This window comes from Somniosus microcephalus, chromosome 4, assembly GCF_052327205.1.
Source record: "Somniosus microcephalus isolate GS21.2 chromosome 4, FLI_Smic_1.0, whole genome shotgun sequence".
NCBI lineage: Eukaryota > Metazoa > Chordata > Chondrichthyes > Squaliformes > Somniosidae > Somniosus > Somniosus microcephalus.
In genome coordinates, this window is record NC_140990.1 from 28,954,458 (window position 1) to 28,969,896 (window position 15,439).

General features: G+C 46.7%; 1 protein-coding gene and 1 pseudogene across 1 annotated transcript; one reads left to right on the forward strand and one right to left on the reverse strand.

Annotated features, from left to right (window-relative positions):
* Positions 1–15,439, forward strand: part of LOC147118492 (uncharacterized) — a 123,902-nt pseudogene that overhangs the window by 37,874 nt on the left and 70,589 nt on the right.
* On the reverse strand, positions 4,450–8,519 carry LOC147118493 (uncharacterized). Its single transcript, XM_085984441.1, has one exon. The coding sequence runs from the start codon at positions 8,336–8,338 to the stop codon at positions 7,565–7,567; it is 774 nt and encodes a 257-aa protein (XP_085840567.1). The 5' UTR covers positions 8,339–8,519; the 3' UTR covers positions 4,450–7,564.

Sequence of the window (15,439 nt, forward strand, 5' to 3'; positions counted from 1 at the left end):
AGCAATGGGAGTCTTTCAGAAAGGAAATTGAGAGAGTACAATGGCAACATGTTCACGTAAAGGTCAAGGGTGGGACCAACAAGCCCAGGGAACCTTGGATGTCAAGGGATATGCGGGAATGGATTAGGAAAAAAAGGGGGGCTTTTGGCAGATACAAAGGACTAAAGACAGAGGAAGCCCTAGAGGAGTATAAAAAGTGCAGGGGGATACTTAAAAAATAAATTAGGAGAGCGAGGAGGGGCCATGAAATAACACTGGCGAGCAAAGTAAAGGAAAATCCTAAGGTGTTTTATAAGTATATTAAGGGCAAGAGGATAACTAGGGAAAGAGTATGGCCCATTAGGGACCAAAGTGGCAATCTGTGTGTGGAGCCAGAAGATGTAGGTGGGGTTTTAAATGAATTTTTTGCATCTGTGTTCACTATGGAGAAGGACGATGTAGACATAGAACTTGGGCAGGGGGTCTGTGATATACTTGAACATATTAGCATCGAGAGGAAGGAGGTACTAGCGGTTTTAGCAGGCTAAAAAGCGGATAAATCCCCAGGCCTGGACGAGATGTATCCCAGGCTGCTGCGTGAGGCAAAGGAGGAGATTGCAGGGGCTCTGACACAAATTTTCAGAACCTCTCTGGCTACAGGGGATGTGCCAGAGGACTGGAGAACAGCTAACGTAGTACCATTATTCAAGAAGGGTAGTAGGGATAAACCAGGGAATTACAGGCCAGTGAGCCTAACATCAGTGGTAGGGAAATTATTGGAAAAAATTCTGAGGGACAGAATTAGTCTCCATTTGGAGAGGCAAGGATTAATCAGGGATAGTCAGCATGGCTTTGTCAAGGGAAGATCATGTCTGACTAATTTGATTGAATTTTTCGAGGGGGTGACTAGGTGTGTGGATGAGGGTAGTGCAGTGGATGAGGTTTACATGGATTTCAGTAAGGCTTTTGATAAAGTCCCGCACAGGAGACTGGTCAAGAAGGTAAGAGCCCATGGGATCCAGGGTGCCTTGGCACATTGGATCCAAAACTGGCTTAGTGGCAGAAGGCAGGGGGTGATGGTCGAAGGTTGTTTTTGTGACTGGAAGCCTGTGTCCAGTAGGGTACTGCAGGGATCGGTGCTGGGTCTCTTGCTGTTTGTGGTCTACATTAATGATTTGGATGTGAATGTAAAAGGTATGATCAGTAAGTTCGCAGATGACACAAAAATTGGTGGGGTGGTAAATAGTGAGGAGGGTAGCCTCAGTCTGCAGGACGATATAGATGGGTTGGTCAGATGGGCGGAACAGTGGCAAATGGAATTTAACCTGTAAAGTGTGAGGTGATGCATTTTGGAGGGACGAACAAGGCAATGGAATACACAATGAATGGTAAGACCCTAGGAAAGACAGAGGATCAGAGGGACCTTGGTGTGCATGTACATAGATCACTGAAGGCAGCAGAACAGGTGGATACGGTGGTTAAAAAGGCATATGGGATACTTGCCTTCATTAGCCGAGGCATAGAATATAAGAGCAGGGAGGTTATGATGGAGCTGTACAAAACGCTGGTTAGGCCACAGCTGGAATACTGTGTGCAGTTCTGGTTGCCACACTATAGGAGGGATGTGATTGCTTTGGAGAGGGTGCAGAGGAGATTCACCAGGATGTTACCTGGGCTGTAGCGCTTCAGCTATGAAGAAAGGCGGGACAGGCTGGGGTTGTTTTCCTTGGAGCAGAGAAGGCTGAGATGAAGAACTGATTGAGGTGTACAAAATTATGAGGGGCATAGATAGGGTAGATAGAAAGGAACTTTTCCCCTTAGTAGAGGGGTCAATAACAAGGGGGCATAGATTCAAGGTAAGGGGCAGGAGGTTTAGAGGGGATGTGAGGAGCAACTTTTTCACCCAGAGGGTGGTTGGAATCTGGAACTCACTGCCTGAAAGGGTGGTAGAGGCAGGAACCCTCACAACATTCAATAAGCAGTTAGATGAGCCCTTGAAATGCCATAGCATACAAGGCTACGGACCAAATGCTGGAAAATGGGATTCGATTAGATAGGGCCTGATGGCTGGTGCAGATGCGATGGGCCGAAGGGCCTCTTTCTGTGCTGTATAACTCTATTCTACACTGTCCCATCAAACACTCCCAGGACAGGTACAGCATGGATTAGATACAGAGTAAAGCTCCCTCTACACTGTCCCATCAAACACTCCCAGGGCAGGGATGGCATGGGTTAGATACAGAGCAAAGCTCCCTCGACAGTGTCCCATCAAACACTCCAAGGGCAGATACAGCACGGGTTAGATACAGAGTAAAGCTCCCTCTACACTGTCCTATCAAACACTCCCAGGGCAGATACCGCACGAGTTAGATAAAGAGTAAAGCTCCCTCTGCACTGTCCCATCAAACACTCTCAGGACAGATACAGCACGGGTTAGATACAGAGTATAGCTTCCACTACACTGTCCCATCAAACACTCCCCCCGGGGCAGATACAGCACAGGTTAGATAAAGAGTAAAGCTTCCTCTACACTGTCCCAACAAACACTCCCAGGGCAGATACAGCACAGGTTAGATACAGAGTAAAGCTTCCTTTACACTGTCCCATCAAACACTCCCAGGCAAGGTACAGCATGGGTTAGATACAGAGTAAAGCTCCCTCTAGACTGTCCCATCAAACACTCCCAGGGCAGGTACAGCAGGGGTTAGATACAGAGTAAAGCTCCCTCTACACTGTCCCATCGAACACTCCCAGGGCAGGTACAGCACAGGTTAGATACAGAGTAAAACTCCCTCTACACTGTCCCATCAAACACTCCCAGGGCAGGTGCAGCATGGATTAGATACAGAGTAAAGCTCCCTCTACACTGTCCCATCAAACATTCCCAGGACAGATACAGCACAGGTTAGATACAGAGTAAAGCACCCTCTACACTGTCCCATCCAACACTCCCAGTGCAGGTACTGCACAGGTTAGATATAGAGTAAATCTTACTCTACACTGACCGATCAAACACTCCCAGCGAAGGCAGAGCACAGGTTAGATACAGAATAAAGTTCCCTCTACACTGTCCCATCAAACACTCCCAGGGCAGGTACAGCATGGGTTAGATACAGAGTAAAGCTCCCTCTACACTGTCCATTCAAACATTCCCAGGACAGATACAGCACAGGTTAGATACAGAGTAAAGCTTCCTCTACACTGTCCCATCAAACACTCCCAGGGCAGGTACAGCATGGGTTAGATACAGAGTAAAGCTCCCTCTAAACTGTCCCATCAAACATTCCCAGGACAGATACAGCACAGGTTAGATACAGAGTAAAGCTTCCTCTACACTGTCCCATCAAACACTCCCAGGCAAGGGACAGCATGGGTTAGATACAGAGTAAAGCTCCCTCTAGACTGTCCCATCAAACACTCCCAGGGCAGGTACAGCAGGTGTTAGATACAGAGTAAAGCTCCCTCTACACTGTCCCATCAAACACTCCCAGGGCAGGTACAGCACAGGTTAGATACAGAGTAAAACTCCCTCTACACTGTCCCATCAAACACTCCCAGGGCAGGTACAGCATGGGTTAGATACAGAGTAAAGCTCCCTCTACACTGTCCCATCAAACATTCCCAGGACAGATACAGCACAGGTTAGATACAGAGTAAAGCACCCTCTACACTGTCCCATCCAACACTCCCAGTGCAGGTACGGCACGGGTTAGATATAGAGTAAAGCTTCCTCTACACTGACCGATCAAACACTCCCAGCGAAGGTACAGCACGGGTTAGATACAGAATAAAGTTCCCTCTGCACTGTCCCATCAAACACTGCCAGGGCAGGTAGAGCTCGTGTTAGATACAGAGTAAATCTTCCTCTGCACTGTCCCATCAAACACTCCCAGGGCAGATACAGCACAGGTTAGATACAGAGTAAAGCTTCCTCTACACTGTCCCATCAAGCAATCCCAGGGCAGATACAGCACAGGTTAGATACAGAGTAAAGCTTCCTCTACACTGTCCCATCAAACACTCCCAGGGCAGATACAGCACGGGTTAGATACAGAGTAAAGCTCCCTCTACACTGTCCCAATCAACACTCCCAGGGCAGATACAGCACGGGTTAGATACAGAGTACAGCTCCCTCTACACTGTCGCATCAAACACTCCCAAGGCAGGTACAGCACGGGTTAGATACTGAGTAAAGCTCCCTCTGCACTGTTGCATCAAACACTCCCAGGGCTGGTACAGGGGCGTGTTACCGATACCTTCTCTGGATACCAAGGCTAGGAGAGGCACCCTGGATTGTTTGGGGAGCTGGGACTTGTCCATGAGAGTAACTGAAGGTATGAGAACTGAAATAATCTAGAATGATGATCGGGTGTTAGTCGTGGCTCAGTTCAGGCCCAAAATGGAACAGTCGGTAACAGGATATCAATAAGTCTCCTCTTATCATAGAGACATCAAGGACTCGGCATAAAGTGTGTTTGAAATAAAGCTGATTTATTTGACTTACATCCAGAATATTTAACTCCAGCCCAATTAGTGGGGTTATTAACATCAGCAGGAACAAATAGATTCAATCCAGCCCGCCAAGGCCTGGCTTCGAGGCCGAACATCCGCCGCACCCGACCTAGGCTGACCCCACCCCACGTAATGTCAGGAGGTGGGTCATTGTCTCCGAGGCAGCAGGGGAGTCACAACCACAAACAGAGATGGGCAAATGGAATCTGCCGTTTGCTGCATCAATGTGTCTGGCTCTGTTCCATGGAGGACCCGACAGATTTCCCGTTTCACCCACCCCCCACCCTCCGATCTGCAAGCTCCCTGTCAGCCCTGGGTTAGCGGTTGGAGCTGGATATTGCACAGATTAGGCCCGGCCATCAAAATGGCTGGGTCCTCTCACCAAGGACATTGGACAGGCAGCACCATCGCACCGCTCGCCCGATGTCCACCCAGAATGAAAATCAGCCCCAAGAAGTCTAAGCTCAGCAATCTCAGCAACGTCAAACACATCCAAGATCCCTGATCAGATGCAAGAGACGGATCGACATTCCATTCTTGCCCATGTGCCAGTTGCAATTGAGCCTTTCTTTGAAAATGAGCCTGACTGAATGATCTGATCAGTGGTGTTTAATGGACTTGGGAAGCCAATCATATTTGGAAATATGAAGCTGAACCCTGTATTTATTGAAAATATTAAATCTACCTTATTCAGCTGACTGATGCATCTCAGTGGCAAGAGCATTGCGATAATAAAGGTTTGCAAATCAGAGCTGAATTTGATATTTCCAATAAAATCAACCTCAATGTTTCACAAATCCGAGATGTTCCAAGAGTTTTCAATGCGGAGGACCAGACTGGATGATGATAAATATTTGGACATCTCCAAGCACTCTGCCTGACACTAGATTGTCCTCCACATTACAAGCTGTCTTATCCTCTTCAGCAATGCACATCTTCAAATGGGAGAAAAGTTCGTCGCGTGTCTGGGTTTCTTCCTGCACAATGGACCTCCAGTTTGTTCCCATTGGCTCACTCTCACTGCATGTGGCGAGATCACTGCTTTGCTATCAGATCACTGGCCAAATGTCAGAATTAAAGCAATTGTGGTGATAAGAGTAGCTGGATTATTATTAAGGATCAGAACCAAACTATTGTCAGGAGAAATTTGCTTGGGTTGTGTTTGGAAACAGCAGGGGGTGATTTTAACCTCACGCACCCGACGGGAAACTAATGCGATCAGATCGGCCGCTTGTTTTACACCCCGCCCGATTTCACTTTCGACTGAAATCATTGGAGAGCAAAATCGGGGAAGGTGTAAAACGGGCAGGAAATTCAATCCCGTCAGGTGAGGGAGGTTCAAATTACCCCCAGCACATCTGAACTAGAAGGACAACTACTAAAAATGGCCAAAAGGACAATAAAGTAACTATGGAAACAGCCTGAGCAGTTCCGCAGCAACACGAATCCCCAAATGGGAAGCTTTCTGCTTTTTAACCTCGTACACTATTTATCTACAAAGTACATCTCTAATTATCATCAACAGCAAGCTGCAATATCACTTATTGGAATATGATTGTTTGACTAAGTAAGAGTTTCGCCAAAGAACTACCTGCAGTTATTTTACAAATATAGTATTTTCTTACTTTAAGCAAATCCTTTGAAGGTTTCTTTTGCCTTTTACTTTTTGTTGTGTTTTTTTCTCTTTAGGTCCTTGCACACAACCAAAGCATTCTCAGCTGAGGGAACAGGTGGGCAGCTTGCTCTGACCCTGCTGTTCTACTGTGACTCGTGGGGTCTCACCCTCCAAATGGACTTCCTTGTGGGGACACGCTCACTTTCTGTTGACCCCCCTCTTTCTTCCCGACAGTCCAGTGGAGATTAAGGATTTGCAGTGTGAGGGAGAATGGGCATAAACCCACATCCCACCATTCTTTGGTGCCATTTGTTGAGCTGGCATGCTGTGCCCATCTCCGTTAATGACTTCTGCTGTCCTTCAGTTTCTTGAAGCAGAAACAGTGTCCACAAAGAGCTACTTGTGCTTCAAAAGACTCGAGCCGCTCGGCCAAACAGCCACGTGGACTTTCAGTCCAACATATAATCCATCGATCGATCGATCACTCATTTCATTCATTTAGTAGCGGCAGATTTTACTATCTTACACCACATTCTGTGTATTTAAGATAGTATCCGAGGACTATCTGAATTTATGTTGATAAATTATTGGGAGGGTAGAAGTGATGCGATGCTCAACACAAAGAGTCGGACTGTTTCCGATTCACCAATTGAACACTTTGCTCTCACCAACGTGCGCGGGCCCTTTAAATGTGCTGCGCAGTTTCTCTCCCAGCGGCAGGAGCTGGTGAGCGGCCTGCGCGGGGCCTCGCCATTGCTGCGCCACCGTGCAGCCACGCACCTTAGGGGCAACATTGGTGTGCAGCCCTCAACAGCTCACCACAACTTGTTAAGTGGCCCTCCAGCTCAAATCATTGCCCACCCCTGCCCAAAACCATCTTTAACGGGATTCTGCCTCCTGACGGAGCTGGGAAAGATTTTGCCATTATTACCACAATTGAGCACCATCTTCTTTTCCAAAGATCTCTGAGCTTCTCTAATGGCTGCTTTTGTCTCCCTCAACTGTGGGTGATATTTCTCTCTATTCTCCTGTAAACTGAATTCCTCTTCATCTCAACTGCGTTCAATGTAAGATAGCTCAGGGAGTCAGGCATCATTCACCCCTAGGCCTACGCTGGCCGGTGAAACCCCAGTCATTTCCTTAGTAAGGATTCCTCTGGTTCCTCGCCATATATTTGTCAGGATACCAAAACCCAGCTTTCTTACCGTCCACTCCTGGAGGCCCCACTCCCTGAGCCTACAACCTTCAGCAGGGTCAGTGGTGGAGTTCAACAGCAGGAGTGAACCCAACTGTTAGAGTGAACAGGGTTCAGTCTTGGATGTGATTAACAGCAGCAATAACAGCAGAATCCAACCCCTGCAGTCACTTGTGAACTCGCTGGTGTGTCAGCAGGTTGCATGACCGAGTGAATCCCTTCCCACACACTGAGCAGGTGAACTCCCTCTCCCTAGTATGAACTCACTGGTGTGCCAGAAGACAGCAGTTCTGAGTGAATCCCTTACCACACACTGAGCAGGTGAACAGCCTCTCCCCAGTGTGAACTCGCTGGTGTTTCAGCAGGCTGGAGTTCTGAGTGAATCCCTTCCCACACACTGAGCAGTTGAACGGCCTCTCCCCGGTGTGAACTTGCTGGTGTGTCAGTAGGTGGGATGAATTTGTGAATCCCTTCCCATACACGGAGCAGGTGAACGACCTCTCCCCAGTGTAAACTCGCTGGTGTGTCAGAAGGGTGGTGGAATTTGTGAATCCCTTCCCACACATGGAGCAGGTGAACGACCTCTCCCCAGTGTGAACTCGCTGGTGTGCCAGAAAGGTGGTTGAATTTGTGAATCCTTTTCCACACTCAGAGCAGGTGAACGGCCTCTCCCCAGAATGAATTTGCTGGTGTGTCAGCAGATCCCTTTTGCTTTTAAAGCTTTTCTCACAGTCAGAACATTTAAAAGGTCTCATGTTTGTGTGAACAAGTTGGTGTCTCAGTAGCTGGGATGACTGAGTGAGACCCTTCCCACACACGGAGCAGGTGAACGGCCTCTCCCCAGTGTGAATTCGCTGGTGTGTCAGCAGGTCACTTGACTGAGTGAATCCATTCCCACACACTGAGCAGGTGAACAGTCTCTCCCCGGTGTGACTGCGTCGATGAGTTTCCAGCTGATACGGGTAATCAAATCCTTTCCCACAGTCCCCACATTTCCATGGTTTCTCCCCACTGTGAATGGTGCTTTTTGCTTCCATGTTATGTTTGATGATGTTCAGATCCTGATTAATTGAGTGACTTTGTCAGATCTTGATGTGATGTTTGAGTTAAATATCCTGTCTACAAGTCCTGCCCTTCGAATACCCTGTAAAATGAATATAAAACAAGAAAAAGGGAGTGTGAGAGAGAACCCACAAAAACACAAAGACAGGTTGTGAAACTGAGCTCAATGAATCTGGGAATTTGTGGGGCCGGTACTAGAAACAAAGTAACGATGAAAGCTGCTGGATTGTCGTAAAATCCCAACTGGTTCACTGCTGTCCCTCAGGGATATGGGGATCGGGCGGGAAAGTCAAGCTGAGGTCGAAGATCAGCCATGATCTTATTGAATGGCGGAGCAGGCTCGAGGGGCCGTATGGCCTACTCCTGCTCCTAATTCTTGTGTTCTTATGGAAGGGAACCTGCCACCCTACCTGTCCCACGACTTCTACCGCCTAGAAGGAAAAGAGCAGCAGGTGCATGGGAACACCATCATCTGCAAGTCACACACCATCCTGACTTAGACATATACATATATTGTCATTCCTTCATTGTCACTGGGTCAAAATCCTGAAACTCCGTCCCTAACAGCACTGTGGGAGCACCTTCACCACACGGACTGCAGTGTTACATAAGAACATAAGAAATAGGAGCAGGAGTAGGCCAATCGGCCCCTCGAGCCTGCTCCACCATTCAATAAGATCATGGCTGATCTGATCCTAACCGCCAATCTACTATCACAGAACCATCTCCTGAATCTAACAGAATTTGACACACGAAATAGGAGCAGGATCAGGCTACATGGCCCCTGGGCCCGCTCCACTACCCACAGGGCCATGACTGATCCGAACCTAGACTCATGTCCAAATTCCTGCCCGCTCCCCGTAACCCTTAATTCCCTTTACTTCTAGGAAACTGTCTATTTCTGTTTTAAATTTATGTAATGATGTAGCTTCTACAGCTTTTTGGGGCAGCATATTCCATGGACCTACCACCATCTGAGTGAAGTAGTTCCTCCTCATCTCAGTTTTGAAAGAGCAGCCCCTTATTCTAAGACTATGCCCCCTAGTTCTAGTTTCACCCATCATCGGGAACATCCTCCCCGCATCCACCCGATCCAACCCCTTCACAATCTTATATGTTTCAATAAGATCGCCTCTCATTCTTCTGAACTCCAATGAGTAGAGTCCCAATCTACTCAATGTTGTGTCCGTGTGTTAATAGAGACACTGAAGACAGGAGTTGGTTTCACAGGTGTTTACTGAACAAAGTCTGGAGGGGAACTAACTGATACAACACAATATACAAGCTTATATAGCCCGAGTGGCCATTACCGACATTACAGTACACAGGGGGCTCTTAAAGGCACATACACTACAATTCCTCCCCTTTTAGCCAACCAGTACATAATATTTTAAGTAATCATTAATTACATGTTACAAGAACAATAATCTACACATTGCTGCAGTTAATTAATTATAAGTCAGTCTCTCTGGAGGCTTCCTGACTCGGTCCGGATAACGCCTCGGTTGTTTAGTAGTTTCTGGTGGTGTAGTAGGTTCTTTTGGCAAGGCTGATTCGGCTTGAATGCCAGTGTCGGGTTCATCGGGTTCCAGTATCACCAGATCGGGGGTAGATATGGGTATCTCTACTTCATCATTAGGCGTATAGAGCTGTGGTGTAGATTGTCCCTTTTCAGATGACTCTATGATTTGGTCAGCATGGCGCCTTATTATGCTTTCTCCGATGTCCACGGTATACATCAGCGGTCCTAGTCTTGTGCAGATAGTTCCAGGCCGCCATTTCTCAGTATGGTAGTCCCGGGCAAAAACTTGTTGACCTATCTGGAAGGTTCTAGTTGGCCTTTCATTCATGCCTTGAAATTGCCGGTTCTCCACGTCCCTTCTGATGTTTGGCTTGATCAAATCCAGCTGGCATCTTAGGCTTCTATTGAAGAACATCATGGCGGGAGTTTGGTTTGTAACCATATGTGTTGCATTCCTGTATGCGAACAAGAAGTTATCCACCTTGTGCTGAAGTTTTATGTCTTCATTACCCATGGCCTTTATGGCCTTCTTGAAGGTCTGGACAAACCTTTCAGCCAATCCATTGGTGGCGGGATGGTATGGGGCGGACGTGTAGTGCTTAACCCCATTGTTTTTTAAGAACTTCCTGAATTCTTCGGACACAAATTGTGGTCCATTATCAGAACAGATCTGTTCAGGCAGCCCATTCCTGGCAAATATGGTCCTTAATACTGTGATGGTTTTTTCCGTGGTGGTGGAGGACATCTTTATTACCTCCGGCCACTTGGAGTGCGCATCAACCGCGATTAAGAACATTGAGTCCATAAATGGACCAGCAAAGTCGATGTGTACCCTTTGCCAGGGAGATGAGGGCCACTCCCACTCCTAGGCAGCTCTTGGTCATTTCTTCGATGTCTCCATCGATACCTGACCACCATACAAACGCCCTGGCTAGGTTCTTCATTTTCACTCCACCCAGATGCCCCTCGTGAAGCTCCTTTAGAACTTTATCCTGGAGTTTGGGTGGAATCACCACTCTGGATCTACACATCAAGGTTCCTCGGCACACTGACAGCTGTTCTCTTCTTTGCGAGAATGCTGGCAACAGTGGTTCGCCATGTGCTGGCCATCCCTTCACTGTTAAATTGTAGACTCGTGAGAGAGTCGGGTCATTTCTAGTTTCCCTTTCAATGGCAGAATTTGTTACTGGTAGACATTCGACGATGGTAGAGTGGAAAATCTCCACTGGGTCTACGGTAGGTGCTTCTTCTACCGTTGGCAACGGTAGGCGCGATAACCCATCAGCATTCCCATGCTGTTTTGATCCTTTGTATTCTATGTTGTATTGGTGTGCCCCTAGAAAAAGGGACCACCTCTGTAGCCTTTGCACTGTCATAATGGGAACACCCTTTTTAGGGTTGAATATGGAGATGAGGGGTTGATGGTCAGTCAACAAGGTAAATTTTTGTCCGTGTAGGTAATGGTTGAATTTCTTCACTCCCCATACCAGGCTGAGTGCTTCCCTGTCGATTTGGGCATAGTTACACTCAGCTGAGTTCAATGAGCGTGACGCAAAAGCTATCGGCCGTTCTGAGCCATCAGGGAATTTATGCGATAATACTGCTCCTATGCCGTAAGGGGATGCATCGCACGCCAGTCTGATTGGCAGTAATGGGTTGTAATGAGTCAAAACTTCTTTGGACGTGATTAAGTCTTTGCATTTATGGAAGGCACGTTTACAGTCTTCACTCCATTTCCAAATTACTCCTGTTTGTAGCAGTTCATTAAGAGGGTGCAGAAGAGTTGATAAGTTCGGTAAAAATTTATGATAGTAATTTATTAATCCCAGGAATGACCTTAATTGTGAAACATTTTCAGGTGCTGGGGCTTTTATGACCGCTTCAATTTTTTCAGGTGACTTATGCAACCCTTCCTTATTAATTATGTGGCCACAATATGATATTTGATTCTGGAAAAATTCGCACTTGGGGCGATTTGCTCGTACGCCCCGTTCTCTCAGCCTAGTGAGCACCTGCTCCAAATTGGCAAGGTGCTCGTTGTCGTTTTCTCCTGTTACAAGGATGTCGTCTAGGTAGCATTGAGTCCCCGGAATCCCTTGGAGGACTTGCTCCATAGCTCTTTGCCAGATAGCTGGAGCGGATGCTACTCCGAAAACCAGTCGATTGTACTGGTACAGACCTTTGTGTGTATTTATCGTGAGATACTTTTTGGAGGCCTCTTCAACCTCCATCTGTAGATGTGCCTGTGCCAAGTCAATTTTGGTGAAACGTTTCCCTCCGGATAGTGAGGCGAAAATATCTTCTATCCTCGGAAGAGGATACTGTACCGTGTGAAGGACCGGGTTTACAGTCACCTTGAAGTCTCCACAGATGTGAATTTTTCTCTGTTCTTCAGATTTATCATTATTCAATGCTTTCTTCACGACTGGGACGATGGGTGTTCCCCACTCGCTCCAATCTATTTTGGATAATACGCCTGCCTTTTCCAAATTCTCCAGCTCTGCCTCGACTGCTGGACGAATTGCGTATGGCACCGGTCTTGCCTTAAAAAACTTGGGAATTGCTGCATCTTCCACTTTTATTGAGGCAGTGATGCCTTTCAAGGTTCCTAGTTTCTCTTGAAACACTTCTTTGGCGTTGGCCAAGATGTCTTTTAATCGTTCAGGTATGACATCATCATTGTTTTTTTCCTTACTGGTCACCGTCAGTGCCTGAATGGAGTGCCAGTCTAAACGTATTTTCCTGATCCATTCACGTCCCAACAGCGGTGGACCACCATCTTGTAGAACGTATAAATACAACTTTTGTATTTCCTTGCCGTTGTATACAACAGGCACCCTTATTTTTCCTTTGGGGTATACTTTCTGCCCCGTATATGTTTTCAAGATAATGGATGTGTCTTTTAAAGGTATATGCGGAAATAGCCGCTCGTAATCCCATCAATTTTTGACGGTCAGAGCTGATCCTGTATCTAGCTCCATTTTAACTGGGGACCCTGCTATCGTGAGGGTAACCCAAATGGTCTGGTAATCCTCTTTGGCAATTACATTATGTAATTTGAGACAGCTTAGTCTCTTGTTTTCGGAGTCGCTATCGCTCTTCTGGTCTTTGGAGCTACTGTCCGTCATCATTTGTACCTTTCTGTACTTTTCTTTATTGATTTTTTTTTTCCTGTCCGTGGATTTTTTTTGTCCAGATCGGCATACCCGTGCAATGTGTCCAATCTTTCCGCATTGCTTGCATGCTTTGTCCTTGAACCAGCAGTCCCTCTGGTCATGGGTGGATCTGCCGCAGCGATAACATCTCTCGAAACCCTGTGTCATTTCATGGGTGCCGAAGTCCTGTGTCTTTTGTTGTATCTCTGCAGCTCCTCTTGCGGCTGCTTCGTATGATACAGCCATACTGAAAGTCTTGTCCAGTGTTAAAATTTTTTTCAGAAAGCAGCCTTTTCTGTGTTCCTTCACTTAGGAGACTGCAGACGAATTTGTCTCGAAGATAATCTGCCAGTCCTGCCCCGAATTGGCAGTGCTTTGATAGCTTTCTTAATTCGGTGAGGTAATCAGCGTTACTTTCATTCTTGTGTTGATTCCTCTTGAAGAATTTGAATCATTCCGCTATCAGCAGCGGTGTTGGGTTTAAGTGCTCCTGTAGGGTATCAACAATTTCTTTAAAATTCTTGTCCTTTGGTTTGGCTGGAGTGATTAAGTTTCATAACAGCCCGTATATCTTTGCGCCTATTAGATTTAGCAGTACTGACGCTTTTTTTTCATTTTCTATTTCATTTGCGGTGCAATATACCTTCACTCTTTCCACATATGTGGTCCAATCCTCTATCTCGTTATCAAAAGCATCAATATTGCCAGACTTAGGCATCCTAGAAAAAAAATGGTGCTTCCCGCGCTTTTTTCTTTTCTGCAGAAAAGATATGGCGCTTCCCGCGCTTCCCCGCCGCTGCTGCCGATGACAACGCTGTTTCCCGCGGGTTTCCGTTCTTTTATTTATTTATTTACAGTTGGAGACTCGTTCCCGCCGGACTCTCTCTCTAGTTCTGAACGCCGACCTGCTTGCAGCGCCGGCCATCTCCCGAGTGCTCCCTCCCCGTCTGTTACTGCTTGCCTCCGCCTTCGCTGCTCGGCCTAGCTGCAGACCCAGCTGCCGGAGCCCCAGCCCGACGCCCAGGAAGGATTATTGCAGTACCTGCCACCAGCTTGGCTAGCTGGTGAAACCACAGCTTTTTCCCTTTCTTGATCCTCTTCAACTCTGGACGCCAGAGGAATTGATGTCCTTGAGGTGCTGCTGAATTGCAGGTAAGTCCGTTTCCAATTCGTCGCCACTGTTGTGTCCGTGTGTTAATAGAGACACTGAAGACAGGAGTTGGTTTCACAGGAGTTTACTGAACAAAGTCTGGAGGGGAACTAACTGATACAACACAATATACAGGCTTATATAGCCCGAGTGGCCATTACCGGCATTACAGTACACAGGGGGCTCTTAAAGACACACTCAACCTCTCCTCATATGTCCATCCCCTCATCCCCGGGATTAACCGAGTGAACCTTCTTTGTACTGACTCGAGAGCAAGTATGTCCTTTCTTAAGTATGGACACCAAAACTGTACGCAGTATTCCAGGTGCGGTCTCACCAATACCTTGTACAACTGAAGCAATACCTCCCTATTTTTATATTCTATCCCCCTAGCAATGAAAGCCAACATTCCATTGGCCTTCTTAATCACTTGCTGCACCTGCATACTACCCTTTTGAGTTTCGTGCACCAGGACCCCCAGATCCCTTTGTACTTCAGTACTTTCCAGTTTCTTGCCATTAAGATAATAACTTGCTCTACAATTTTTCCTGCCAAAGTGCATAACCTCACACTTTCCAGTATTGTATTCCATCTGCCAAATCTCTGCCCACTTACTTAGCCTGCCTATGTCCCCTTGCAGGTTTTTTATGTCCTCCTCACTCACTACTTTCCCTCCCATCTTAATATCATCTGCAAACTTTGATATGTTACACTCGGTCCCCTCCTCCAAATCGTTAATATAGATTGTAAAGAGTTGGGGACCCAGCACTGACCCCTGCGGAACACCACTTGTTACTGATTGCCAGTCTGAGAATGAACCATTTATCCCAACTCTCTGCCTTCTGTTAGATAGCCAATTCTCTATCCATGCCAGAATATTACCCCCAATCCCATGATTTTTTATCTTGAGCAATAATCTTTTGTGTGGCACCTTGTCAAATGCCTTTTGGAAGTCTAAATACACTACGTCCACTGGTTCCCCTTTATCCACCCTATATGTTACTTCCTCAAAGAACTCCAGCAAATTTGTCAAACATGACTTCCCCTTCATAAAAACATGCTGACTTTGTCCTATTCAATTATGATTATCCAAATGTCCTGTTATTGCCTCCTTAATAATGGACTCCAAAATTTTATCTACCACAGATGTTAGGCTAACCGGTCTATAGTTTCCAGCCTTCTGTCTACTGCCCTTTTTAAATAAGGGTGTGACATTAGCAGTTTTCCAGTCTGCCGGGACCTTTGCTGA